Here is a 26597-nt window from a genome sequence, read left to right on the forward strand (position 1 = left end):
CTGTAGCTCTTGCTCATCCATGACGTCTTCCTTCCTGTTTCCCTAACTAGTGCTGAGTTACTCTTACCCTGTCTTTGCTTTTCTTTGCAATAGCAAAAGAAATAAGTAAGGCTTAAGAAAGTTCTTTGGTTCCCTCTGTCTCTTATGCTAACCTGGAACATATGCAAAAATGGCCTTCCTAAAGCCTTCCTTTTGTAAGTTTTCACTGATACTTCTCACCCCAGTGAGGCTCTTAAGCTTTCACTCGGTCCTTGATCTGAAAATGCTTCTAAAAACCAGGAAACCCCTCCCAAGAAATCAATATGCCCCATCTTAAAATGTGCATTTTTCACTAAGTCTCTGAGGTTTTCATCTTCCTTAAGAACTGGCAGCAGTATGCTGTAGGTTTGCCTGTGATCTTTGCAGTGGTACTTGTGGTGGGCTTCATTGTAACTTCAGTTTCTGGTCATTTTATCTCGTGAATGGTCAGCAATAGGAAGCGTTGAGATTCGGGTAAGTAAATATCCCACAGAAGTAAGTGTTATAAGCATTAGGCCAACCTGTTCTAACTCAGTGGCTGAGATGCATTGATACATCCCTACTGATATACTGATATTTGAATTTTGATGTACTGATATTTGAATTTTGTTAATATTCATATGGTTAGGCTGTCCCTCCCATACCTTTGATTAGTAGGCTTTGGTATTTCAGATTTCATTAGAAGCAATAGATGCAATAACATTTTTGTTTGTTCAAGCAGCTGCTTGTTCACTTTTTTTTTAATTGATATTAGACTTTGTCTGCTAACATGAAGCTATAGGCAGACATCTGTCTCCTGTTGGAGTATGCAAGGCTTTATACTTTCATGCATGCTGGGGGAAGACAGCTTCAGAGTAATAAATCAGCTCATCTTGGGGATGAGAGGGAGTGGCAGAAAAATGGTTGTGCACAACTCACCAGCTTCAGAACTGGGTTTTCACAAGTCTGTCTTGTCAGAAGAAGCAACTTTTCCACATTATCCTTAGTGCCTTCTGGTGTAACAGCAGATTATCTAATGTACTTTAAAAGATCTGGATTAGTTTTTTTAAAAAATCTTGAATAAAAAAGAGGATCTGAGGGAAAAAAAGCCATACGTAGGAAGCAGAAAAGCACAGATCGAGTATATCATAGGAAGCAGCAGCCATTTGATTAACCAGTAATTTAATGAGTTACATATAATGATTAATTTAAAAAATTGTTTACCATGTTCCTGAGCATAGCATTGGAAAACTGAAGACACCGACTGCCCTGCATCCATTAGCATGTTGTATGGTTTGAGCTTCCAACAACTGAATTTTCAAAACTGTATCTAATGCTTCTCACTGGTGAGATACCTTAAGAAAATCATTTGAGGATGGCTATTTTTGGTGGTGAGAAGATTGTAGAGAAATTATTCATTCTGCTATTCTTTAAAAAAGGTAAAGCTTTGCCTTAGGGAAAGGACTGCAATTGGAGTTCTGCTTGTTTCCCTTGTGCCACTGTTTCCTATCATGTGTCTTGAGGAGTAAATGTTGTCAGCATGTACTTTTTCCAAAACTGAAATTATGAAATATCTCTCTCCATGTTGAGCAGTTGCCTAAGGTCTTCTTCTAGATGTCAGGTGAATGTTTTCTGAACTTGGGAAATAATGATCTCTGATACCCAGGTGTTTCCATACTGGCTCCCAACAGGTACTCTATGCTGCTGCATCCAAACAGGTCTGGGGAAGGGAGGTGGTTGCAGGCAGCAGGAACATCAGTCCTGTTTCTCATACCATCACTTAAATAGAATGTTTTATTTTGCAGTACACTTTAATACATGAAAGCTAAACAATTTTGTTTAGATTAGTCTGCTCTACTGTCATCAGTATGAAATTCAACTGTGTTGCAAATGAAAGTGGGAAGGCCAAAAGGTGAGACCGAATGTAACTTCCCCCTCTACAAGGTATGTGCATGCAGTATCAAACAGCTGTGTACTGTGCACAGTTCTCCCAGCACACCTTGGTACTCTGCAAGGGTAAGTTTGGCAAGAGGTCCTCTGACATTACAGAGAATCTATTTTTCTGCTCTTTAAGCGGTAACGGCAGGCATTTGTTCATGGGTGCTGCTCTGGGAATACATGTAGGAGTATAGAGATTTTTTGTTTGCACACCAGGTTAAATGGAATCCCTCTGAGATAATGACTTCTGTGGCTGCCAGCTTTTGGACACCTACAGCTGAATGGTGCTCCCACAGCATCTTGTTGGTTTTTCTCCTTTCTTTGGTCTCTGGTAGCACTGTGTAGCTTGTTGCTGCTTCCAGAACTTAGGTGTTACCAATAGCATGATGTTGAAAAGGCTGGTAAAGAAGTTGTCTATTTACCAAACACATATAAATATATGTTTCTTTTCTGGGTTAAGTAAAGGTGACCCGTCCACCTATGTCAAAATCAGTAGGTTTTGACTCAGTAAAGGTTTAGGCCAATTGTGAGGGTCGAATTTCAATTGGCAGATGCTGCTAGTAATGTCGCGTGATTCCCATCCTACTATCCAACTTGAGACATGAGTGTGCATTACAATCAAGTTGGCAGTTACATAAAGTGCTTAGAGGTGATTTTAACAGAACCGAATAGAGGTGATTTTAGCAGGACCAAAGGTGCGATTGTTAACTCTTTACAGATTTTGAGCGAGATTTACTCACAAAGATATGAAGTATGTCTACTGAGGAGAATAGGGCCATATTACATAATCTCCTCGCAATTCTTTTTTGTCTAGATTTGGAAATGCCCATGTCTGCGAGCAGTGAGTAGTTGCCTTCGTACCATTTTCCACGAGAACCCAGGGGAAAGCCCATAAATTTAATTTTGGATGAATTTGTTAGTTCTTGAATTTGGTCTTTTAAGTGTTTATACTTATTTACTTTTTCTGATGCAGCTTCCTGCAACGTTTCAATTTTACTTTCATATCTGATTGTTACATCTACCACCACTGCTGTGTCATCTTTTAGAAATATTAAGTCTGGTTTGTACAATTCATTTTGGCTATCTCTGATCAATGGTTCCCAGTAAGCAATCCAATTTTTCTTTTTACCCTCCTCAATTAACATATTGCAAATTTTATTGTGCCTTTTAATTCTGGCATCTTGTACAATAGGACATAGGCCAATTATGTGGGCGAAGGTTTCATTTTCAGCCTGACAATGACGGCAAGATTTATTATAAGTCGATTGCCTGCCTCTCACTAGGAATTCTCGGGTAGGGCATACATTTGCTCTTAATTGGAGCGCAGTGATTAGCTTTCTGTGAGGAATGCCCCTGTAATGTTCAATCCAAGAGTTACTAATGTCCTTTTCAAAGTTTTCTATGCCTCAGACCTGGGATAGCAGTTTAGTCCAATTTTTGAATTCCTGATTACGCCAATTGCAGGGTTTTGGAAAGACTCTCCTTGGTGTGGGTCTCTCCCATTCAGAGTCCTCCTCAAGAATTAATCCCTTAGCAACCGTTATAACTGTTCTGGGTCCCATACGGACGGGACCTTTTCCTTATCTCCACCTGCTGCAATCCACAGGTTTTTTAACTCTTTCTCAATGTTCTTGTTACTGGCTATTTCCCGGATGGTCTCATCGGAGGACTGTGCGATTCTATGGATTCTTCTTGCTTGTACACTGGGGATTAGGCCAGCAAGGCGAGTTAGACCTAATCCTCCATCTTTTGAACTGGAGTAGAGCACAGCATCGGCTGTACTTGGGGGAAGGTGTAACCATCTTTTAACTGTGTTCCTAATTGGTAAGTCTAATGACTCTAGGTATGTGGGTTTAGTGTCTGAGTGGTCTGCCAGGTAGATGATTCTTGGGATAGTGTAAATTCTTAGTATGTCGATCTTTTGGAATGGTTTCAATGGGGACCTTTCTATTCTCTGTAACCAGTTTGTCATTTTGTCAAGTAACTTTGGTTTTGTTATACCGACCCAGGGGTCAATGAACAGTCCTAGGTATTTCTCAGTGGTGTTTGTATGAATCATATTGAGGAGAGTGCCTTTGATAGTCCATGGGGGACAGTCATTGATGGTATATGAGACTTTTATCGGCCGGATGTAAAAGCCATGACACTTTTCCCCTTGTGTTTTGAGGCCTGTCAGGTCACAGAATATTCTAACAATGTCCAGATTCTTTTGCATCCCCTCCCAAGAGCTACTTAATAGCACTAGATCGTCGGCGAATGCCATAGTTATTTGCGTCAAGTGGTGTTGATAACCAAGACCTTCCTCCTCCAGCTTGCACAGGAGAGGGTCTATAGCTAGGCTGAATAGGATCGGAGACATCGAATCAGCCTGCTTAACACCGATCTGGATCTTAATGGTCTCTGACTGCTCCTTCTTCGTATCGATGTATGTTTTGGTGTTCTTGTACATGTTGGAGATGAGGTTGATGATGTGATTGTCCACCCCTTTCTGTTTTAGGACTTCTATTATGTGGGCATGGCTGACGGTGTCGAAGGCCTTGGCAATGTCAATGAATACCACTCCCAGGGGCCGTTGTTCAGTCTTTGCATGTTTTATCAGTAGCTTCAGGAGTTTCGGGTTTTCAGAACATCCTGATGATCTTATGAATTCCCTCTGTCTTGGATTAATCGGGCATGCTTTTGTTATTCTCGCCGTCAGGATCCTGGAGAACAGCCTCAGGACTATTGATCCGATCGTAATTGGTCGCCAGTTACTGATGTCAGTCTGACGTTCTGGTAAGGCTGATTTGGATATTAATACTATTCTGCGTTCCTTGATGACGTCTGGAATGGTGCCTGATAGTAGCCACAAGTTGAATAGCTCCATCAGCTGCATGTAGTCCGGATCCATCCCTATGAGGTGCCTCATATCTAATCCATCCGGCCCTGGGGCTGCATTCTTGCTCATCTCTTTGATGTTTTTCTTGATCTCCTTGGTTGTAATCATTAATTCAAAGGCGGTGTTGTCTGATCTGCCCCTTGAGAAGAAGCCACCTAGACCTGGAACAATCCTGTTGTTTCCCATCTCGTCTTGAAGGTCTTGTGTAATTCTTCCAGGGGGATGTTGCATCTTAAGGATTCCACGTCATCCAGTATGATACTGGCCAGCTTCCTTCTGTCCATTTGGAATAGACGTTGGAACCTCAGGAACTGTCCCCTTTTCCTGGCTCTCTTCTTCATCCATTACGTTGATGTTTTTGTAGAATGGGCTTTTTGGGTCACCTGGTGCTTCTTCTCTTGGGTGGCCTTCGTTTCCTGCGATAGGTTCAGGCGATATTTTTAAAACTTACTCCTCTACTACATTCCTTTACTCCCAATTTACAATTTCCTTTGCTCCCATCTCACCACCATCACTGTATACAACCTGTCCTACCGTGACCAGCACTGAAGTGTTATGTTAGCCACTTGAACCACCCATCATCATAGGATACCTCAGGTACTCAGACATCACTATCTCCAGGAAGAACAAGTACATGTTTTACACTCAAATTAGGAGATTTAGAAGTTATTTTTTTAAACAGCAAAAGTGCTTTTTAAGCTTAATGTTCACCAACTAAACCCAAAAACTTCCTAAGTCAATGTAAATCTTATTTTGGGTATCTACAAAGATATCTTAGTAATGTAATTCTGCATGAAAACAGTGCCATTAGTTCTGTGTTTTAACATTATCTCCTAATCCTATGTGTCTGTTAAAAAGCCAAAGTTCTTTAAAGCTTTTAGTTGTACAAAACAGCCCTAGTTTCAAGCTGCCATTCAGTTTTACTTCAATTGAATAGCTGCTACATGCATGTATGAATTAGCTTAACATTTATTACCTGTGTTTAAACACAGAATTTATGATACTGAAAACAAGTTTCTCTCTGAGAAATCATGGGGAAGTAGAGAAAACATTACATTGTCATCTTATGAATGTAACACCCTACCCTTTTCATTTACATATCACAGAGAAAGGAACCCAGAGCTCAAACTAAGTCAAAGTTTTTAATCTTCAAATAAAACCCACAACTGTACATCCTGTCTGTATTAAAATACATTTTGATCCAAAAATCAAAGCCCAGTGGACTGCTTATTTATTCTTACTGCTCCTCTGTAATAGTGAACAGTTCCAGTGTTTCATTTTAAAGATGAGTAACAGCCTGTGTAGAAGTGATTGTTAATTTTTCAAGAGAAAATTAAGACTTTACAGAGGATTTTTTCTTCTTATAGCAACATGAACAAAAGCATTACAAATTGGCCTGCATGCCTTAAAGTATAAAAATAAGGTGAGTAAATGGAAATTTATTTTTATGTTACTAACAAGGCTCACTTCAGATCCAGTACCTTGCTTTAATCATGAAGACATCCAATTTTTCAGTCAACTTTATTGATAAAATAAGTTACTCTGCAGTACACAACTCTGGTCATAAATGCTTCTCAAGCCACCTGCATTACAAAAATAACAGGTATGCAATGAAAAATAGTCACTCCACACACTGTGACTTTGAAATCCTAAAGTGATCAGGTCAGGGTAATGACACGGGAGACATAGCAAACCCAAAGACTAGGAGTAGATAAGTCACTTTTTTTAAAATTTACAAAAATAAACACTAATCAAGCATTACATCATAACAGAGCAACCTTAAAGAACTGCCACAGACTAACAACCCTTCTCTGCTATACAACTCTGGAAATTGTATGTGAAAGACAAACCAGAAAGTAAGCCATGAAACTTCATTCAGCATTAAATGGATAGAACTGCCAATACCAGTCAATGGCTGAAAAGACACTTCTAAAAAGAGTAACTTAATCAACTGAACACAAATGTTCTTGTAATTTTGCAACAACAAACCACTCCATTAAAAAAAGATGTTGCTTCTAATAAGTCACCAGCTTACAAGCTACAGTAGAAATACAAAATCTATAGAAGCATTGGCAAGGTTTTACAGATAATAACAGCAGACAATTATGTTTTTGCGCTTGAGCTAAAATCTTCCCCAAAAATTTCCCCCCCAATGTTTAGCAAGTTTGGAAGTTTCCCCATGCACATGAATGTCCTCAATATATTCTTAAGCCTGGAAGCATCTAAGATGCTCTGGAAAGAGAAATAGCTGTTTATAAAAAATGCTGTGAAAGTTTGGAGAGCTTGATTTACCTGTCTTTTCAACTGCATTTCCCAGCATATGTACTAGTTCATTCAAAACTGGCTTTTATGGTCTCTGCTAAACACTCCTTTCCCACCCCTTCACTATTTTTTTCTTTTAAAAGCACTATGAGAAGGGGGGCAGCAACTGATAGCAACAGAGCAAAAAATATTAAGCTCCCTATAAATTAGCCCACTGGCCACTGAGAGTTCACCCTTAGACCTGTGGGGTATTTACCCTGAGCCCAGGGAAGCTGCACTACATCAAAGCAAGTTGTATTTAAAACTGACACACTTAAAAGTGCTCGATGCTTAATTCTTTTTGCATTGTTGTAACTGAAAATCAAATCTGATCAAGCAATACTTGATTTCAGACTAGGAGTTCAACTCACTTTGCTAGATGAGTTATTAAACAGCCGAAATATTTAACAGTGGGTGGCATTTGTAGATCTACAGTTTTCTGTGATTGAAAGCTTTGACTCTGCTTCTTGAGTATGGTTTCATGTAAAGAATGCAGTAACATGCTGGACAAAAAGTGATGATACACATCAATTGTAGGAATGTCCTTTCTGCCTTGACTACAAAGTGATAATCTAATAAACAAAAGCCAAATATGAATTATTTTGGCACCTCTTTACTACAAGTCTGTCGTATGTAGCACTTCTGTTGTATGTAGCACTTCTGTTGTATCTGCATATGATACAAGCTGTACTTTGATCTAGGAAAACCAACTCCTTTTCACTTCTGCAAGTATTTCAGGATTAAAAGTGAGCAGTCTATTTGTCAGTATAGCATATTGAAACTTTTCCTAGTACAAATGTAACACATACCTGAAACTTACCTAAAAATCTTATTGATGACTAGTACTTATTGATTGCAGGCATGTAGGCTGCCATCTTTGCCACAGCTTTTTCCGCCTTCCCCTAACTTACCTTTTTGCTGTTGCTGTTTGGTTGCCTTCAAATTGCCATTTCTCAGTTAGGAAGTTTTTTCAGCTAGCGGTTGGGGAAGAAATAGATGGGACTAATGTGGCTTCTTACCTACAGAAAAATGAACCCCGTTTTCTCTCATAGAAGTGAAAGCTAAGGCAGAATTATACTGAATTACCTGTGTTCCAGAAAGCACTAAAGTGGGATCAGCTCTTCTCATGTTCTGAAAGTACAATTAATTGTACATAGTTTAAAAAAATCTTGTTAATTTTTTTTTTTTTTTAAATTGAACTGTAAAAGCATTGCTTATGTCTAAACAATTGGCCTTGAATTTGAACAGGACACCCTGTGGCTAAATAACAGAAATCCTTAAGTTTTATGCTGCCTATGTACCCTTTCTATTAAACAGGTTTGTTGCAAAATGAGAATTTATTAAAAACTTACTAAAAGGAAAAAAATGTTATGTGGATCATGCACAAAGCACATTCAAAATTTAAAACTTTTCAGCCAGAGATCACTTTAAATCTTACCTTTATTATATAAGAGGTGCACTGAAACTTTGTATGAGCAATAATTTACATAAATTATGTGAAATCTTGTCTTTTATCTGCAAAATGACTTTATAAAAATAATTCCTGATTCAGCAAGTGCATTAATCCATTTCCTACTGAAGTTAGATCTACGGCAATTAATCTGTCACTAAGGTTTTTGTAGAATACCAATATTTATTTATTTTACACAATATATAAGCCACTAAACTGGACTTTAAGATGCTTTAGCTTGCTGGTGCCTATTCAGTAACAAGTGCTTGACAAGTGCCCCTGAAAATTCATTTGTAAAGTGTGCAATTGAAGCTTGTTGACTTCCATAGTCTTTAGCTTTTCCTCAGGCTCAAATCACTGCTTGTTACTAATCCTGACAGAGATGTGCTCTCTGATGCATCTTCTTTCTTGAGGTTCAGAAATGATTCTCTGGTTATTTGAAGAATTTCTCTCAAGCCTTTATTTTCTTGCTATAACCAGAGAAAGAAAAAGGTATTTAATAGAATTCAAGAAAGAAGTCAACACAGCCACACTAATAACTCTCCTCCCCTCTACTCCAAACATATGTATAAGGTTTAATGTGCTATGTTACCTTCTAAAACTAAGAATATTAGGTTTCTGACCCTCTTGCTCTCTTGAATGGGCATTAAGCATAAAAAAAAAAAAAAAAAAGAGATGGGCAAGAAAAGGGTAATTAAGTTAAAATGTTGCATTTCAAAAATATTTCCCTTTCTTTCCACAAACCCTACCCCACAATGAACTGCTTTGCTAGCACTTAAAAGAGTAATAGTGTTGATCCTCCAATGCTAAGCAACAGAGAATTCCCCCAAAGGCACAAGATTATTATTAAATAAAAATTTGAAAGCCAAAGGTGTGGGGAGTATTCGCATCCTAGTGTCTTACTGTCATGGTTTAAACACAGCTGGTAGCCAATCACCACGTGGGCTGTTGCTTACTTCCCCCCACCCCATGAAATAGGGGAGGGACAAAAAAAATATTCATAGATTGAATAAAAAAAATTAGTAATAGTAGCAAAACAGAGTAACAATAGTAAATCCAAATGGGTAATATACAATGAAGTTGCTCACCAACTGCTGACTGGTACGCAGCCCGCCCCCAGAAGCGATCCCACCACACCGACTAGAAAATGGAACTGAGAGAGCACGTGTCTACTTTATACACTGAGAATGACATCACATGATATGGAATACTCCAATGACTGATCCAGACCCCTCAGCTGTGTTCCCTCTCAAGCCCAAGGAGTTAACTCTATCCTGGCCGAAACCAGGACACTTACTAGGATGAATTTGTATTATTTGCTAGCTTTTTGCTACACTACAGAGATGTCAAAAAAGGGAAAACTTAAGCCAGTGTGTAAGTACAAATCATTGATTTCTGGTGATGAAGTATCACCCGTGCAAGACTTGAGAGTAAACTACAGTGGGGAAGAGTACTTACAGTCCTCCAACAAGAGAAGTGTAACAAAATAGCAGTGTGATTGATAGAGTAACTCATAGGAAATACAGTAATTTAACATAAATAACTGTGATAATATATACTCCCTTGCTATTTGTGCCATTGCTGTTTTGACTTAATAGTTACCTCAAGCTGAATGATACGTTCCTGCTCTTTACAGCCATGCTTTTCATCAATTTCAATGGCTTTTCTCATTACTGCTGCCATTTCTGTAATTTGGTCCACATGCACTTGCAGCTCCTAAGACAAAAATTAAACAGTGACAGCTTTAGTTATATTTTCTGCATCATTAAAAATAAGGAAAGCATTAAATGTGCATTTTAACTGCTGTGCCACTTAAAAATGTGGACACAAACCCAAATTTCAGAAAACAAGCTCTCTGTAACTTTACAGCAGACACTGTTGTCCTGTTCATTTAAATAAACCTGGTTTGCCACACAGCAATCCCTTTTATTAGAATTTTAAGTTAAAAAAATGTGCTTAAATGACTGTCTTCCACAGCTTCCATGTCCTCCAAATGGCTACAAGGTAGCCACATGCCTGCTCTGACAAGACCTTCCTGCATTGTAGGAACTGATGTATATCATTTTGGATACACAGAAAGACTAAACTCATCTAAGATATGCAACATTTGTCTCATATGCTTGAAATCTGATCCTAAATCTGGTATAGCCAGTACCAGCCCAGGGGTAGGCATTCACCTCTTAAAAAGACCAGGTGAAGTGGTCATACTTGCTATGTCATATATTAGGGAACTCAGATCTGTCATTTGCTCTTATTTTAGATATTGTGCTTGAACCTGCTTCCAATTCCAGCTTATCCGAGACGTGAAATTCAGAGATCCTTGTTGAACCGTAAGAAAAACTTTTGTGTCTTGACTGATCTTTGTGTCTGTTCATTAATGCTAAGAGGGTACTTCCTTATTATAAATAACTACCACATCTCACTGAAAGACTTAAGGAGGGTAAAAAAAGAGCAGTGATTTGGTTTGTTCTTGTCCCATTCCACAACAAGGAGTGGGATGATAGGAGCCATTAAGAGAGGCATAACAGCCTTTGCAAGGAAAGTAGATTTTAGATAATCTTCACTCTTACTAGAGCCCCGTTGGTTCAGGTGATGGTTTATCTTCTCACTGGTCAACCTAGCAGCAGGAAATGCTTAAAGGGTCACTACTACTTTTCACCTGCAGATCTATATGAAGAGCCTATGCCTTTGGCATACGATGCTGTTCAACGAGGCCAAATATTTTAATGGTATTTTCAGAAGATTTTAATATTTGCTGTCTTTTCTTCAACTTCTCTTTCATTCCAATTCTACTATCATGCCAGCCTATCCATGTCTGACCTGACCTTTGGACAAGATTCACAACAGTTACTAACAAGAATCAGGAAAAGCAGAGCAGTAGGAATGAAATTAAGAACAGTATAGAATAAAGTTACATCCCACCTTTAAATTATGAATTTCACTGGAGGTCCATCATCTAGTAGATGATCAGCTTGCTTTTAAACTACCAAAAATGATTAAACTACCATAAAGAACTGCCTCATTTGGAATCATAAACTTTTTTTGACCCAAGAAAATATACTTTACTAAAGTGAACATCATTCGATCCTTCCCTCTCTCCTTTCCAATTGCCAAAACTATATCTTAGCTGTTTGCTTATTAAATGCTCACTCACAGTGGTGGGTGGGTGGGAGCAGAACTTGCTGAAAATTTTTTCTTCTCACTTTCCAGTGAAGGTGATTACATGAAACATTTTTGCAAGGAAAAACTAAATTTAGCTTGAAAAGAAGCTGTGATCAGTGGTAAAAGAATGAGTTGGCAAGGATGTAACATTGAGAAGGACTGGAAAGGAGTTTATGATTTTTAGATACACTGCTGTCCTCACTACTTCCTATTCTGCCATCTCATGTGGTCTCTTGATCAATATGATTTAGGGCCTGTTCCAATGTGTGCTGGTTTAAACCCTGACGGGACCAGAGATCACGTTGCTGTTGCCCTTCCCCCATCTTCAGCCAGTTGGGCTGGAAGTTAAGCACAGACCCCGGGCTAAAATAAGAAGAAATTTAATATAACACTGTGATAAACAATCTGAAAAACAACAGTAGCAATGATAACAACAATAAACAGCAATAACAGTGATGCAAGACAAAAGATATACAGAGAAATACCGCTAAATGTTCATGGAACAAGCCCGCCGCATATGTGTGCGTAACCCCAAAAGCAAAAGCGAAAGTAAAAAGGCTCCACCCCTGGACCTGACATCAGCATGGTATGAATAACCCGGCTGGAAATCCCTTACCCCTCTCTCTCTGCTGTGGAAAACTTGACCCTATCCCAGCTGAACGAGGGCATAATCCACCCATTTATTCTATACCATCTGCATCATGTCCAGCTGCCATTTAGCAGTTAACAATAATAGAGTAATAATTTACAAAGGCACAGCATAATTTACGGCATGTTCTAACCCAGAATCAAGTTCCCCTGTGGTACATATCGGACCTCTCTATTGTCCTGCATCAACCACCAGGTGCACCCAGGTCCTTGGGCAAAAGCAATCCCGTGGATGGGTTTGCCTTTACCTCTGCCTGGCACAGGACTAAACCAGACCATTTTTCCCAATCTATTCCTCATGCGCACCACAGGGACTTTATCCCCATCTACAGCACGTGGAGGTCTTGACTGAGCTGGGCCAGATCGACTGGCAGATGCTCTTTTGTTGACTATCCAGGTGGCCTTTGCTAGATGCATGTCACAGTCTTTGAAGGTCCCACCACCCAGTGCTTTCAATGTGGTTTTTAACAGTCCATGGTAGCGCTCGATCTTCCCAGAGGCTGGTGCGTGGTAGGGGATATGGTAGACCCACTTGATGCCGTGTTCTTCGGCCCAGGCATTTATGAGGTTGTTTTGGAAGTTGGGTCCCGTTGTCTGACTCAATTCTCTCTGGGGTGCCGTGTCGCCACAGGACTTGGGTCTCATGGCACAGGATGGTGTTTCGGGTGGTGGCACGGGGCGCTAGGTAAGCTTCCAGCCATCCAGTGGTTACTTCCACCATTGTGAGCACGTGGCGCTACCTGTGGCAGGTCTGTGGCAGTGTGATGTAGTCGATCTGCCAGGCCTCTCCATATCTATATTTCAGCCATCGCTCTCCGTTTCACTGGGGCTTCACCCGCTTGGCATGTTTGATTGCAACACACATCTCACATCTGTGGATGATCTCTGCAATGGTGTCAATGGTGAGGTCCACCCCTCGATCTCGAGCCTACCTGTATGTTGCATCCCTCCCTTGGTGGCCCGAGGTCTCGTGGGCCGGACCGGCTATGAACAGTTCACCTTTGCGCTGCCAGTCCGAGTCCACCTGAGCCACTCTAATCTTAGCAGCTTGGTCTGCCTACTGGTTGTGTGGATGATCATCAGTGACCCGACTCTTGGGTACAAGAGCATCCACATGGCGCACCTTCACAATGAAGTTTTCCACACAGGCTGCAATGTCCTGCCATACTTCAACAGCACAGACGGTTTTACCCTTACGTTGCCAGTTGTTCTGCTTCCATTGCTGCAGCCATCTCCACAGGTTATTTGCCAATGCCCACGAGTCGGTGTAGAGGTAGAGCCTCGGCCACTTTTCCCACTCAGCAATATCCAAAGCAAGCTGGATGGCTTTCACCTCTGCAAACTGGCTCGATTCACCCTGTCCCTCAACAACTTCAGTGACCCGTCGTGTGGGACTCCATACAGCAGCCTTCCATCGTCAATGTTTTCCCACAATACAAGACCCATCAGTGAACAGGGCACATTGCTTCTCCTCCTCTGGCAGCTTCTATATGGTGGGGCCTCCTTAGCATGTGTCACCTCCTGTTCTGGTGAAATCCCAGAATATTTGCTCTCTGGCCAGGTTGTATTTCACCTCTAGTATCTCTGGGCGGCTGGGGTTCCCTATTCGAGCCCGTTGTGTTATCAATGCAACCCATTTACTCCACGTGGCATCTGTTGCATGATGCGTGGAGGAGGCCTTTCCTTTGAACATCCACCCCAGCACCAGCAGTCGGGGTGCCAGGAGGAGCTGTGTTTCAGTGCCGACCACTTCTGAGGCAGCCCGAACTCCTTCATACACTGCCAGTATCTCCTTCTCAGTTGGTGTATAATTAGCTTCAGAGCCTTTGTATCCCCAGCTCCAAAAGCCTAGTGCTCAGCCTTGGGTTTCCCCAGGTGCTCTCTGCCAGAGGCTCCTAGTAGGACCATTCTCCCCAGCTGCAGTGTAGAGCATGTTCTCAACCTCCTGCCCTTCCCAGACTGGCCGGAGGGCTACTGCTTGGACAATCTCCTGCTTAATTTATTCAAAGGATTGTTGTTGCTCAGGGCCCCATTCAAAATCATTCTTCTTGCGGGTTACATGGTAGAGAGGGCTCACAATCAGGCTGTAGTTCAGGATGTGCATCCTCCAGAACCCCACAATGCCGAGGAAAGACTGAGTCTACTTTTTAGAGGTTAGTGGGGCCATGGCTGTTACCTTGTTTATCACCTCCACTGGGATGTGGCAATGCCCATCTTGCCATTTTATTCCTAGGAATTGAATTTCCCTTGTAGGCCCCTTTACTTTCTTTTGCTCAATGGCAAAGCCGGCCTTCAGGAGGATTTCAATTATTTTCTTCTCTTTCTCAAAGACTTCCTCAGCTGTGTTCCCCCATACAACGATGTCATCAACATACTGCAGGTGTTCTGGAGCCCCACCTTTCTCCACTGCAGTATGGACCAGTCCATGGCAAATGGTGGAGCTGTGGTTCCACCCCTGGGGCAATCGATTCCAGGTGTACTGGATGCCTCTCCAAGTGAACGGAAACTGTGGCCTGCACTCAGGCGCTATCGGAATGGAGGAGAACATGTTAGCAATGTCAATCGTGGCGTACCACTTGGCTGCCTTCGACTCCAGTTCATACTGGAGCTCTAGTATGTCTGGCACTGCAGCACTTATTGCTGGCATAACTTCATTCAGGCCACGGTAGCCCACAGTTAGCCTCCATTCGCCATTAGGCTTTCTCACTGGCCATATATGACTGTTGAAGGATTTGAGTGATTTTGCTGATCACCTTCTGGCTTTCTAGTTGACGGATCAGCTGATGGATGGGGTCCAGGGAATCTCGGTTAGTGCAGTACTGCCGCCGGTGCACCGTCCTGATAGCAATCAGCACTCACTGCTCCTCAACCTTAAGCTGCCCCACCACTGAGGGATCCTCTGAAAGGCTGGGTAAGGTGGACAACTGTTCAACCTCCTCCAGGGCAGCTACACCAAAAGCCCACTGGTACCCTTTTGGGTCTTTGAAGTACCCTCTCCTGAGATAGTCTATGCCCAGGATGCACGGGGCATCTGGGCCAGTCACAATGGCGTGCTTATGCCAGTCCTTCCCAGTCAGGCTCACTTCAGCTTCCAATAGGGTCAGCTGTTGGGATCCCCCTGTCACTCCGGAGATGCAGATGGATTCAACCCCACTGTAGCTCGATGGCATCAGGGTGCACTGTGTGCCAGTGTCCACCAAATCCTTATATTCTTGTGGGTCGGACGTGCCAGGCCATCGGATCCACACTGTCCAGTAAATCCGATTTTCCCTTTCCTCCACCTGGCTGGAGGCAGGGCCCCTCTAATCCTGCTCATCATCACTCACTTCTTGTGAGAATGATTTACTGGTCCCCTCAAGAGAGTCAGACATAACGTTCACCATTCTATTCTGTCTGAGGGATTTCTGACTAGACACTGGAGCTTCATTCTTCTTGGAGGACTCCCCTTTTGTGATGGTCTTCCCTTTCAGCTGCTCTACTCGTACAGCTAGGGCAGCAGTGGGCTGTCCATCCCACCTCCTCATGTTCTCTCCATGGTCGTGGAGGGAAAACCACAGGGTGCCTCTTGGTGTGTGCCTTCTGCTGCCTTTCTCTTGGGTGGGAAAACCTTTATTTCTAATGGCTGAGACATCAGCCCATGCAGGTAGAATGTGGGACATGTCCTCTTCCATTTTTTGGATCCTCTGAGACAGATCCTCCACAGCTGAGACCCAGGAATGCTGAGATGAAGGGAGATTTCCCTCATATTGCCGGAGCTTGCCAACCACTTTATCTATTGTTTGAGTGTGGGTGTCTGTCCACCAGGACACTATTGCCAATGCTTTCGAGTGTGCTTCTGGTGCACTTTTCAGGAACTTTCGCCACATCAGTTGTGTGCAAGGGGCCTGATCTGGATCCATGGGTGAATGCTCATCATTCAGATCACCATAGATCATCTCAAACACAGCCAGTTCCCTGAGGTTTTGGATGCCTTTCTCAATGCTGGTCCATTTGCCTAGCTGACTTAGGATATCGCCCTTGTAGGGGTACCTCTCTCTTACACTGAGCAGGAGTCACTTCCAAAGGCTGAGAGTTTGAGTCTGTTTCCCTATTTCCCTATCAATGCCAGCATCCTTGGCCAAAGATCCCAGCTGCTTGGCCTCTCTCCCCTCCATTTCAAAAGCACTGGCTCCATTGTCCCAGCATAGGAGCAGCTAGGTGCAAATCTGCTCACCTCCCAGGCGGCCGAAATCTCTCCGCATATCTCCAGCTCAGTCGGGGATAGAGATCGGATGATCACCTCTGGTCCTTCCTCCTGTTCCTGTGATGGGCCTGGCTCTTTCCCATCCCTCACTCTGCAAACTGACTTTCTGGTATATTTTGTTTTCTGTATCGGGGTGACTGATACTGGCACTGGCTGGCGCTCTGGCTCGGTAGCTGTGCTGGTGGAGGCGACTGAGACTGGCTCAGTATCTGGACCGGGGGTCAGGCAGTTTCACTGAGTTCACTCTCAGGTTCTGTAGCCTTTTCTTCCCCTTGAGGGCAGTGGGTGTTATTAAGCAGGACATGGTATGCATGGGCAAATCCCCAACACATTGCAGTGATTTGTGTCTCCTGGGTTTTGCCAGCTTGGTAACACACCCTTTCTAAGCACTCCATCAGCTTATCAGGGCTCTGCACTTGCTCAGGAGTGAAATTCCAAAGCATTGGAGGTGCCCACCGACTCAGGCCTTTGCCCATCTTTTCCCACACCCCACTCACGCTTATCTGACCTCAAGGCAGGTTTCTGGGCACTGCTGTTGTTAGAGAAGTGCCTCATGGCCAAAATCAAAATCAGGCAGACATTCAGAAGGCATTGTGCCACAAACACACTGGCTTGCTGGCTCCAAGGATAACTGAAACTCCCCAAAGTCAAGAGGATCTCTTCCCCTGGCTCACCCATAGAGGGTGTGACACCCCTAATTAAAGCCCAAACAGCAAACAGGTACCGGCCCACCCCCACACACAGCGATACAAAGGCATTATAAGCATTCAATAGCCCATATAACAACATAAGACCCTTCATACATTTTCCACCGATAACAAACGCCACCACTGGGATAATACACTGGATATAAGGATTAATCCAGCCCCACCACACAAGCAAGTTGGCCAGCATTGCAAACATTTTCTCATCAAACAAATACAAAAAGAAAAATTACAGCCAACAGATTGCTCTATCACACTTCGTTCAGGGTCTAGCACTCGAGCCCCACATTGGTTAGCCAATGAAGACTGTGCTGGTTTAAGCTCTGCCGGGACCGGAGAGCTAGTTGCTGTTGCCCTTCCCCCACCCTCAGCCAGTCGGGCTGGAAGTTAAGCACAGACCCCGGGCTAAAATAAGAAGAAATTTAATACAACAGTGTGATAAACGATCTGAACAACAACAGTAGCAATGATAACAACAATAAACAGCAATAACAGTGAACAAGATAAAAGATATACAGAGAAATACCGCAAAATGGTCAGAGAACAAGCCCACTGCATGTGTGTGTGCAACCCCAAAAGCAAAAGCGAAAGTAAAAAGGCTCCGCCCCTGGACCTGACATCAGCATGGTATGAAAAACTTGGCTAGAAATCCCTTCCCCCTCTCTCTGCTGGGGAAAAATTGAGCCTGTCCTAGTTGAAACCAGGATACAATGTCAGTAACATTAAATCATATGGTAACACAAAACTGTAAGGTTCTACTCTGGAAGGCCAATGTGTGAAAAATAAATGCTGTAATACCAAAGAATCTAATGCAAGTGTTTCTTTATGAAGATAGCCTCAAACATCTGTGACTACTCTTTGCACCTCTCTCCTTTTTGCTTGCCATACACTGATTTTTTTTTCTCTGAAGAGGGGAAAAAAAAGTTCCACGTGTTTTTAGGCCTTGTTTTAGCTGAGCAAATTCAAACAGCACACTTAGATCAGGGTCTTTACTACCAAGTAACACTTTTCTCTTGCATACAACACTGCTAAAAGAAATTGGTCTTCTATTTAAAGGAGGTGCTTGTTGATCTGCAGAAATTTTGTAATCATCTGTTGTAAATAGGCATTAAAGTTAATAGCTGGTACTTGAGAAAACAGCAATTACCAGAAACAGCGAGATTAATTCCTTAGGTATGATGGATTTTTTTAGTTAAGGAGAGAAGTATTTAAAAACTTCTTACTGAATGTGAAGGCAAGGCTGATCGAAGAATAAGTAATGAAATTCCAGAAATCCTAAGTGTCAGGTTAAGGGTGATAAATCCTCTTCATCAGACATTCTTGTGGGATCATATTTAACCAAAATGTTGAAGCCTAAATCTCCTGGGTTTTTTTGTTTGGTTGGGGTTTTTCTACCCTAAGCTTTTAATCCATAGGAGTGAAATGAAATTTCAAAGTCCATTTCAGGACAGACATTTTTACCATCTTGTCTTGGTACTCCTGAGGTGGTAAGATGTTATACTATAGGCTAGTATAACTTCTTTTGAAAAAGGTATATACCTGTCATTTTTTAGGAGTTTGTTAAAGATACTGTTCTAATCCAGTAAATTTTTTCATACCAATCTAAATAGTCCCACTGATTTCAATGGCACTAATTACATACACATGACTTTGTAAGATAAGAAAGCAAATTCTTAAACTTTGTTTTCCCTGTATGCAGACCCTAACTGTGCTTTTCAGACTTAGTTTGTTGAGGTCAAAGATTATTAAGCACTTAGAACTAATGTTTGTCTACACAGTTACTCTGTCCTCAGATTACATTTCATTTAAAATGTAATACAATGTTTCGTTAGAAAGCTCCCATTTAGATCTGTTAGTGGCCTAGAACAATGAATTTTCCTGAAAATACATTAAAAAAGCCTAAACTATATATTAATGTTATAAAGCATATATTAATATTATATGAAGCTGCTGAATACTCATATATGCCTCACTGATGATAGTTTACAAAAATGTTGCTTAATGGCACTTAGTTTTCTAGTTTTCAAAAGCCATAAAATGGAACACACCAAATACCAGCAACTTTCACCACCCTTCAAACATCTGAGGCTGCCCTGGATTCTACTTAGAAGTCCTCATCAGTACTGAAACAAGAACCAAGGGTTGCAGCAGGAAAGAGAAGTGCATGTTCAGTTACCCAATATTCAAAAGGCTTTTAAATTTATTTTTTAATTTTTCAATATTTTAAAGTTTGGAAAAAAGTTTGTATATTGAATTTAAAAAGCTTACTCCTACTCTCTCCAGTAAGCACAGGTTTACTAATTTTTTTGTTGGAGTCACAAGCACAAGTTAAAGACAGTCTAAATGTCTGAATATTACCGAGATCTGTGGGCATCTGGAAGTATAAGGCGGTTGCAAAGACCACAGTATAAAGACCAATGGGAAACAGAAGTAAATTAAGTAGATACAGTAATGAAATGCTACTTGTTAAAAGCTTAAATAAATGAGTAACTAGTAAGGTTGTCTTACTCAACTAATCAAGTTTCCTGTTCATGTTTCATGGACTGAATTATGAAAATTAGAACTTGTTAGTATAATGATATAAAAGCTGAGACAAAGTAAGCTTTGAACCAATCCACTACAAAATAACTTAACCGTTAACTAAAAAAACAATGAAGTTATTACCTTGGAATGTTGCTCTTTTAACTTCATTATTATACTTGGATCATCTTTTTTTCTTGCCATAAGCAACCTAAACATCTGTTCTCTGTACTTGCTCATTATGAGTTCCAAAGCAGATTGATGCTCTTCAAGAGATGTGCGTAGTTCTACCAATATAATTTTAAATTCAGTTAAAGTTTAACAGAGAAGAACTTAATCAAAATGCAAAGTACTTCAGCATGAGAAAACTAAAATAAACCCTTAATTGAGTGTCCCCTCTCCTTGCACCATAAAAGCTGCGTAGGCTCTTCAAATGTCTTCAGTAGTAACTGCCCTGGGAAAATTCTTGTTCAACCAGAAACAGAAGGTCTTTTTTAATATGACTTTATATTCAGTCTCTTTAGCTGACATAAGCCATCTTGAGTGTAGCTGAAGAGCTTTAGCCACTACGAGCAACACTGTACAAAAGCTAGAAAGAAGTTTACAGATTTGTTTTAATCTGAAGCTTGGTAAAATAAGAGTTTAAAAATGCTTGTGTTCAAAATATATTAAGCCAAAGGACAAATAACTCCTGAGATAAGACAAGATTCCTAAGAATCGAGATCACTGACTCCTTTGCTGATTGTAACTGTTAGAATACCTTAGGTATTCCAGGAGGAACAGTATATTCCTAGTGTACAGAATTCCTGAAGGAATTCTACTACTGTACTTACACTACACCTTATCCTGAATGCTCCTAAATCAGTTATTTTTATCAGTGGGAAAACACATTTCCAAATAGATATTTATACTGAAAAATTAAGGTCTATTTATGTCCTCACCTGTGATAAACATTGGATAAGGACTGAAAAAGTAATTTTCCACCACTCTTTGTTAATCATAGTCCCAATAGTTGGACATTGTAAGACTCTTTATTAAATCATATTATGATCAGTTAAACTGACAAATTGAGATGAGAAGAAAAAATTTCTTCAAGAATTTTTTGAGAATAGATCAATGGTAAAAGTCTGACTGATTCCAGTGGTGCAGGCTGGAACTTTAAAAGAATAGAATATTCACATTTTACCTTTATTCTCCTGTTGCAGTTCCCTAATCTGTCTGTTTTCTTGTTGGATACCCATCACTAAAGTAGACCGAGGGCGATGTCTTGCTACTTCATTGAGCTCTTGAATTTCTTCTTGGTACTAGTTATTAAAAAAAGCCACAACATATTTGAGTAACTGAAGGCAAGCATTACACAGCCAGTCACAACGGACCAGTTCTACTATCAAAAGTCCGTAACTAACAAGATAATACTTGGTTTTACATGATAATATCAAACAACCAAACACACTTCTGAAGGTGTCGCTAACATACTGCCCTTTACAAACACCAAAGTATCACCTTTGTTTTTAAACAAGTTTCATGCCTCTGATGTGTGTAACAGGCATTATTTAACCTTCAATGAATGCAGGTCAAATTCACCATCAAGTAATTTAATACTATTCTCCATATGGTAAAGAAAAAAACCTGAGGTATTAACCTCTAAGTATTTACTGTGACTTCCCAATACCTTAAACCACAAGGTGCAAGTCACATGGACTGACTGAATGGATCCTGACTCTCCATAAATGAGTAAATTTAATACCCTTGATTTGAAGCTATGAAGCCTCTGCATGACTAGTTTTATGGGGATGAAGCACATGCAGGATTTTATTATTTTACAGGCCCATTAACTTGTCCTGTGTTCTATTAAAATGACAGGATGAACTCCCAAATGGAAAGTCAGTATACACCTTCACGTTTTCCCAGAAATTCTCTAGTGAAAGTCACATTCAATCTAGCAACATGCCTTGAATAGCTTAACATCAGACTCACAAAAAAGTCTAGGAGGCTACTTTGAAACAAAAGGAGACCGTGAAAAAGTGAAGTATTCTGAACAGAAGAAAGCATGACAGGGGCTCTGTAAGATTAAATATGCATGTTGAACTAAATAAAACAAGTAGCATTTCATGCAAAAGCAAAACACAAGACACCACATAATGGTTTGTAAAAATATCAACCCCATTTCTACCAGTGTTCTTCAAATAAATGCTAGGCTTTTTATATTTAAGTTAGAATAACAGAAAACAACTTCACAGGATCAAACTAAATATCTAAACAACCTATTTTTAGATCAGTCATACTTATAATAAAAATACTTAAATGTGGCATTAAAGGATTATCCAAATAACATACTGATTCCACATTGTTATGGTAGCACACAAATTATTTTAAATTATGTGTTTCCAAGTTGTTCTGTTAATGGAGTAAACAAAGTTGGAAAACAAACCTGTTTCATTGCTTCAACCCGCTTGTTAAGAGCTGTAGTCTGTTCAATAAGAGCTTCTGCTGCATTGTCATGTTCCCTTAGCCGTTCCACCAGTGCTTTTGCATCTGCTAAGGCTTTTTCAATTGTGCAACTCATTTCTAAAGATTAGAAAAGTATTATTTTCACAACACCACCTCTTTGCTATACAGAGAACAGCTATGGGATATATACATACAATTTACCTTTTTTAGTCTAAAGCAGCCAAATACAACCTTTCAGAAAGATCCAGACATTTTGTTGTCTTTTAGGACTAGGAAAAATGATATAATTTAAAAATATGCTAAAGACTGCCTTTCCTTTTCCTCCCTTTTAATTGCTGCTGAGACCATCTATCAGAGTAAGAAAATGAAAGTAAAATTAGTATATTTATACTATCCTCACAAGACGAAGTGCAAAAGGAGGACTATTGAACATATGGAAACTGAGCAGTGCATGTCCTTCTGTAAGTAGCAGAGAAAAAAAATATTATATTAACTATTTAATTTTTCAATGCTACTTTTTAAAAAAAAAAAAAAAAAAATGTGCCCTCCTACCAGTCAGATATACTTCAAGATATTTGAGAAGTATAAACCCAACACAAAAGAGAATGCCAAATGACTACAGTGGGGTGAAGATTTTGATGAATTAAATCAGCAGAGAAGGAACAGCTCAAACTGCCAGAGTAGAGAAATTACTCTGAAGATTCAGAAAACTAAAGGCTTGTGTTTTCTTCATGTCTATAAATGAACACAAACATCAGTGCACAAAATGAAGCTGTAAAATTTGCAGCAGGACAGAGGAAGACAGCAAATTAGCTAAGAAAAAGAACTGACTGTATACTTAAAATACAAGCCTTCTAACTGAAGCAGTTGTTAGCAGAAATACCTATGTGCTAAAATTGCTAAACTTGTACAATGCTTGTACGTACCAAAAATTCCAAAATAATGGCCTCAATACTGAATTTTTTCATGTTCATGCTTGATAGATTGAGTTTCAAGACTGAGATTTTTCAGCCTAAGTTTTTCTTTTAAGAAACCTTGCACTTTTTCCACTGAAAAGGAAATCTCCTTGAACTCCTTAAACTCCTTCAGCAATCAGACAGCAATGACAAAGGTTTATTGGAGTTATGGCCCTTATTGATATAAGGTTTAATATTTGTTTCAGAAAACATTCTAAGGTACTGAAAGAATCAACTAAATCCATTTCTTAGCCAGGCCATTTGGAAAGATTTCTGTAAGCATAAAAGGTCAGTGAGCCTTTCCCGAGGAAAAAAATTTTCTCCAAGTTGATTTTTTAACTTTCTTAGACACCTTTATGAATCATAGCCTAGGATCTTTAAGCCAAGATTAAGAAATCCTCACATTTTCCTCAACTGACCTTTTCCCACTGTCCCAGGTAAGTATAGACATATTTCAAACACCAGAAATTCCACCATTCCCCTCAAAAGATTTACAAAGAGGAATACCCTGCCCTTATGCATTAAGGTGGAGCAAGAAAGCAGCAGAGTTTGGAATGTTCTCTCTGAAGAGTTCTCATGCACACAGAATGTCCTGCAAAGTCTAACCCCTCAAAAGCATTTTAATTTGGTAACTTCACTAGCTGCTCCCTCTGCTCTGAGTAGCACATGTAATACAAAAGCATTTTGTTTACTTTTCCTGTGAAGAAGGATTTTTCAGGGACACCACCATAACAGAAAGGTTGAGACTTACTGATAAAGGAGCTTCAGAAAGTGAGCTTCGCGTATGCACAGAGCACAACTGTTTTAACCTACATTTTCCAATTCATTTACCAAAAGCATCAGCATTTTAGCACGTACAAGTTTCCTGCAGACATTCATAATGCTAATTCCTTCCTGTTTATCAAGTAGACTTTTCATTTTAATTTCATTATGATGTATATATGTATTTGAGGTATCAAGTAAAGTTTTTCATCACACCGGTGTGTTATCATGGGTAGTTAATTTATTCACTCTGCTTTAAGCAGTTTGAGCTCTTTTTCATATTATGTATATTATATAATATTATACAACCATACTGCATTGTTTTTAAGTATCTGCTTTCTTGCTCCTCATTTCTCCTTCCAATTCTGATCCTAGATTCTTATTGGACCACAAAACTATCACAGACAAAAGATAACCTTTAACCTTATTTCTGTAACGATTCAATCAGACCCATATTTAAGGAGAATTTTAAGAGCAATCTTTAACTCAACTCATGGGTCATGAATTCTCTAGCCAGTATAAACAAGGCCTTTCAGGCCTCTCCAAGAATTTGGAATACATTTGGCAGTCAGACTACAATACAGTTAACACCTCATAATTTGTATACATCAATATAATTTTTTTAACACAGTACATATTCATCCTCCCATGCATTTTCTCATTTTGACCCAACCCAACCACACAAGATAAAAAGAAACTCATTTGTAGCAAAGCCATGGGTGTTCTTTTTCACAGCAAATGAGCTGGGGAAGAGGAGAGTGTGCCTTGCATGGAGTGCAGCTGCACAAATTTGTAGTTCCAACCCTGCCAGTGTAGTAGTTTCAGCAGGCCCGAGGACACCTCCTGTTTTCAGGCAGGATTTGTACCTCAAAAAGGAGAATCATTATTTCCATCATGGTAATTTACATCTTGACTAGGATTCCTTTGGGCAGGAGACTGGCCCTAACCCTTGTAATTTAAAATTCTCTCTAGTCGCTCATCTGACTGCCTATGAAAACCAATACTTTTATTCTAAAATAAATCAAAATCTGTGAGTTAATCTGGACATTTAGAGGAAGAAAACCCAACTAATTAAATATATTTGATTTAAAGCAATTCTTATTTTATATATATATATATTTTATTTTTTTTTTTATGAGCATGAGGACTATAGTAGCCAAATTTCATGATTCCTGAATTCTACCCTACAAGAGATGATCAGCTGCAAATGCATTTGCTAGTCTGTAATCTTACCAACAGGGTTAAGAGACAGGAAGAGCAACAACTCAAACATTGCAAGACTGCTACTATATATTAATTTCCTATCACTTCCTGCTATTTACTAATTGTGTTCATTATGAAATTTGGCTGCTCTGAAAAAAAAACCCACCACCACCAAAGAATAAAGATTTTTGCGCAACTATAGCCCTCCTCTAGCTTTTCTGTCTCTTCTTTCTTTCATATCCTTACCAAAACCTACTTTTTTCCTATGGCTTAATGCCCGGGTTCTTCCCTCTCCAGTTACTCGTTTTGCAACGCTGAACCACGCTGCAGTTTCTAAGAGTTTTAGGCTGGGTACAGGCTACGGGCACTGCATGCCTAAAAGGGACCGCTTCCAGCAGTACAGAACGAACAACGAGCCTCCTGCAGCGAGCAGGTCTGGTGCACAAACTGTACCACCGCGGCAGCCGAACCGACCTGCGGCTTCCTCGCCCGCCAGCCGCGAGAGAGGAGCAGGTGGGCGGGCGGCAGCAGCTCCCAAGGAGTGTCGCCTCCTCGCTGCCCCCAGCCTCTTCCCACCGCGAGAACGGATGCAGAGGCACGCCAGTCAGGATTGCAGCGACACCGGCACCTGCCGTGACACGACGGGCTCCCTCACCACAGCCGAGCAGGCAACACTCTCCCCGACCCAGCCCAGCCAGCAGTGCTAGGGGGTGTGAGAGGGGGGAGCTGCTTCCCCTCTTGCTCCCTCTCCCCCCTCGTGACATCACGGCCCAGGGAGCTTCCCGCGTGCCTCAATACAGCCTGTTCGGCTCCCAACCGCCTGACGGCAGCAGCAGCACCTCCACTCCACCCCCTTCCCTTCGGGCTGCCCCCAAACGCCCTCCCCCCCCTTCACGCCACTCACTCATGACCAGCGGCTTCAGCAGCGCCCAGCACCGGGGTTAGAGCCCCCACAGGTCCGCCTCACTGCCAAAGGGCGGCAAGCCGCAGGGGGAAACAGAGGAAGCACGTCCCCACCAGTGGGCGGGACGGCGCGAGGCGAAGGCAGCCACACTACCCACCAGCGGCCCTGGGCGAACATACGCTCAGCCGCTCTCGCGAGAGGACACCATACCACCGCCCCCAGTTCGCTCAAGAGACAACTCCTCAGTTCCCGACCCTCCTCCTCGCCTCTCTATTGGCTATTTCCGACATCAAAGCCCACCCCTCCGCCGCCTGTCCCGCCAGGGGGCGGGCTCTCTAGTCTCGCGAGATTGCCGGCCGCGCGGGCCCCCATCCTCGTCTTTCTCGCTGTGGGGGGGGAGAGGGGCGCGCGTCTGGGCGGTGTTTCGTTGTAGGGCGGCCCGCGCCCAGGTGGAAGGGCTGAGCGGTGGGGCCGGGACGG

General features: G+C 41.3%; 1 protein-coding gene and 1 long non-coding RNA gene across 4 annotated transcripts; one reads left to right on the forward strand and one right to left on the reverse strand.

Annotated features, from left to right (window-relative positions):
• Nucleotides 1–6256: 6256 nt before the first annotated feature.
• On the reverse strand, nt 6257–26256 carry FGFR1OP2 (FGFR1 oncogene partner 2). 3 transcript variants are annotated; one of them, XM_026866786.1, is made up of 6 exons: nt 26118–26256; nt 22273–22409; nt 21028–21145; nt 19986–20128; nt 10167–10280; nt 6257–9034 (listed from the first exon to the last, which is right to left on the reverse strand). In XM_026866786.1, the coding sequence occupies exons 1-6, from the start codon at nt 26119–26121 to the stop codon at nt 8897–8899; spliced, it is 654 nt and encodes a 217-aa protein (XP_026722587.1). In that variant the 5' UTR covers nt 26122–26256; the 3' UTR covers nt 6257–8896. The 3 variants fall into 3 exon arrangements, with proteins under 3 accessions (XP_026722587.1, XP_026722595.1, XP_026722605.1); XM_026866794.1 differs by having other exon boundaries at nt 22273–22445; nt 26118–26213; XM_026866804.1 differs by lacking the exon at nt 26118–26256 and adding an exon at nt 24713–24872.
• Nucleotides 10290–19102, forward strand: LOC113490406. The gene is made up of 3 exons (XR_003400229.1): nt 10290–11992; nt 12707–12709; nt 18039–19102. It is a non-coding gene; the product is annotated as an uncharacterized LOC113490406 (long non-coding RNA).
• Nucleotides 26257–26597: the final 341 nt, after the last annotated feature.

Source organism: Athene cunicularia (assembly GCF_003259725.1).
Source record: "Athene cunicularia isolate RWA chromosome 1 unlocalized genomic scaffold, athCun1 chr1_part2, whole genome shotgun sequence".
In the NCBI taxonomy this organism is placed as follows: Eukaryota; Metazoa; Chordata; class Aves; order Strigiformes; family Strigidae; genus Athene; species Athene cunicularia.

What these genes read in the sequence shown, in the direction of transcription:
- FGFR1OP2 (XM_026866786.1), bottom strand. An exon ending in ACTGCAACAGGAGAATAAAG is followed by an intron (nt 20,129 to 21,027) that starts GTAAAATGTGAA and finishes TTATATTGGTAG; the next exon opens with AACTACGCACATCTCTTGAA. An exon ending in TAAAAGAGCAACATTCCAAG is followed by an intron (nt 10,281 to 19,985) that starts GTAATAACTTCA and finishes TTTTTGTCTTAG; the next exon opens with GAGCTGCAAGTGCATGTGGA.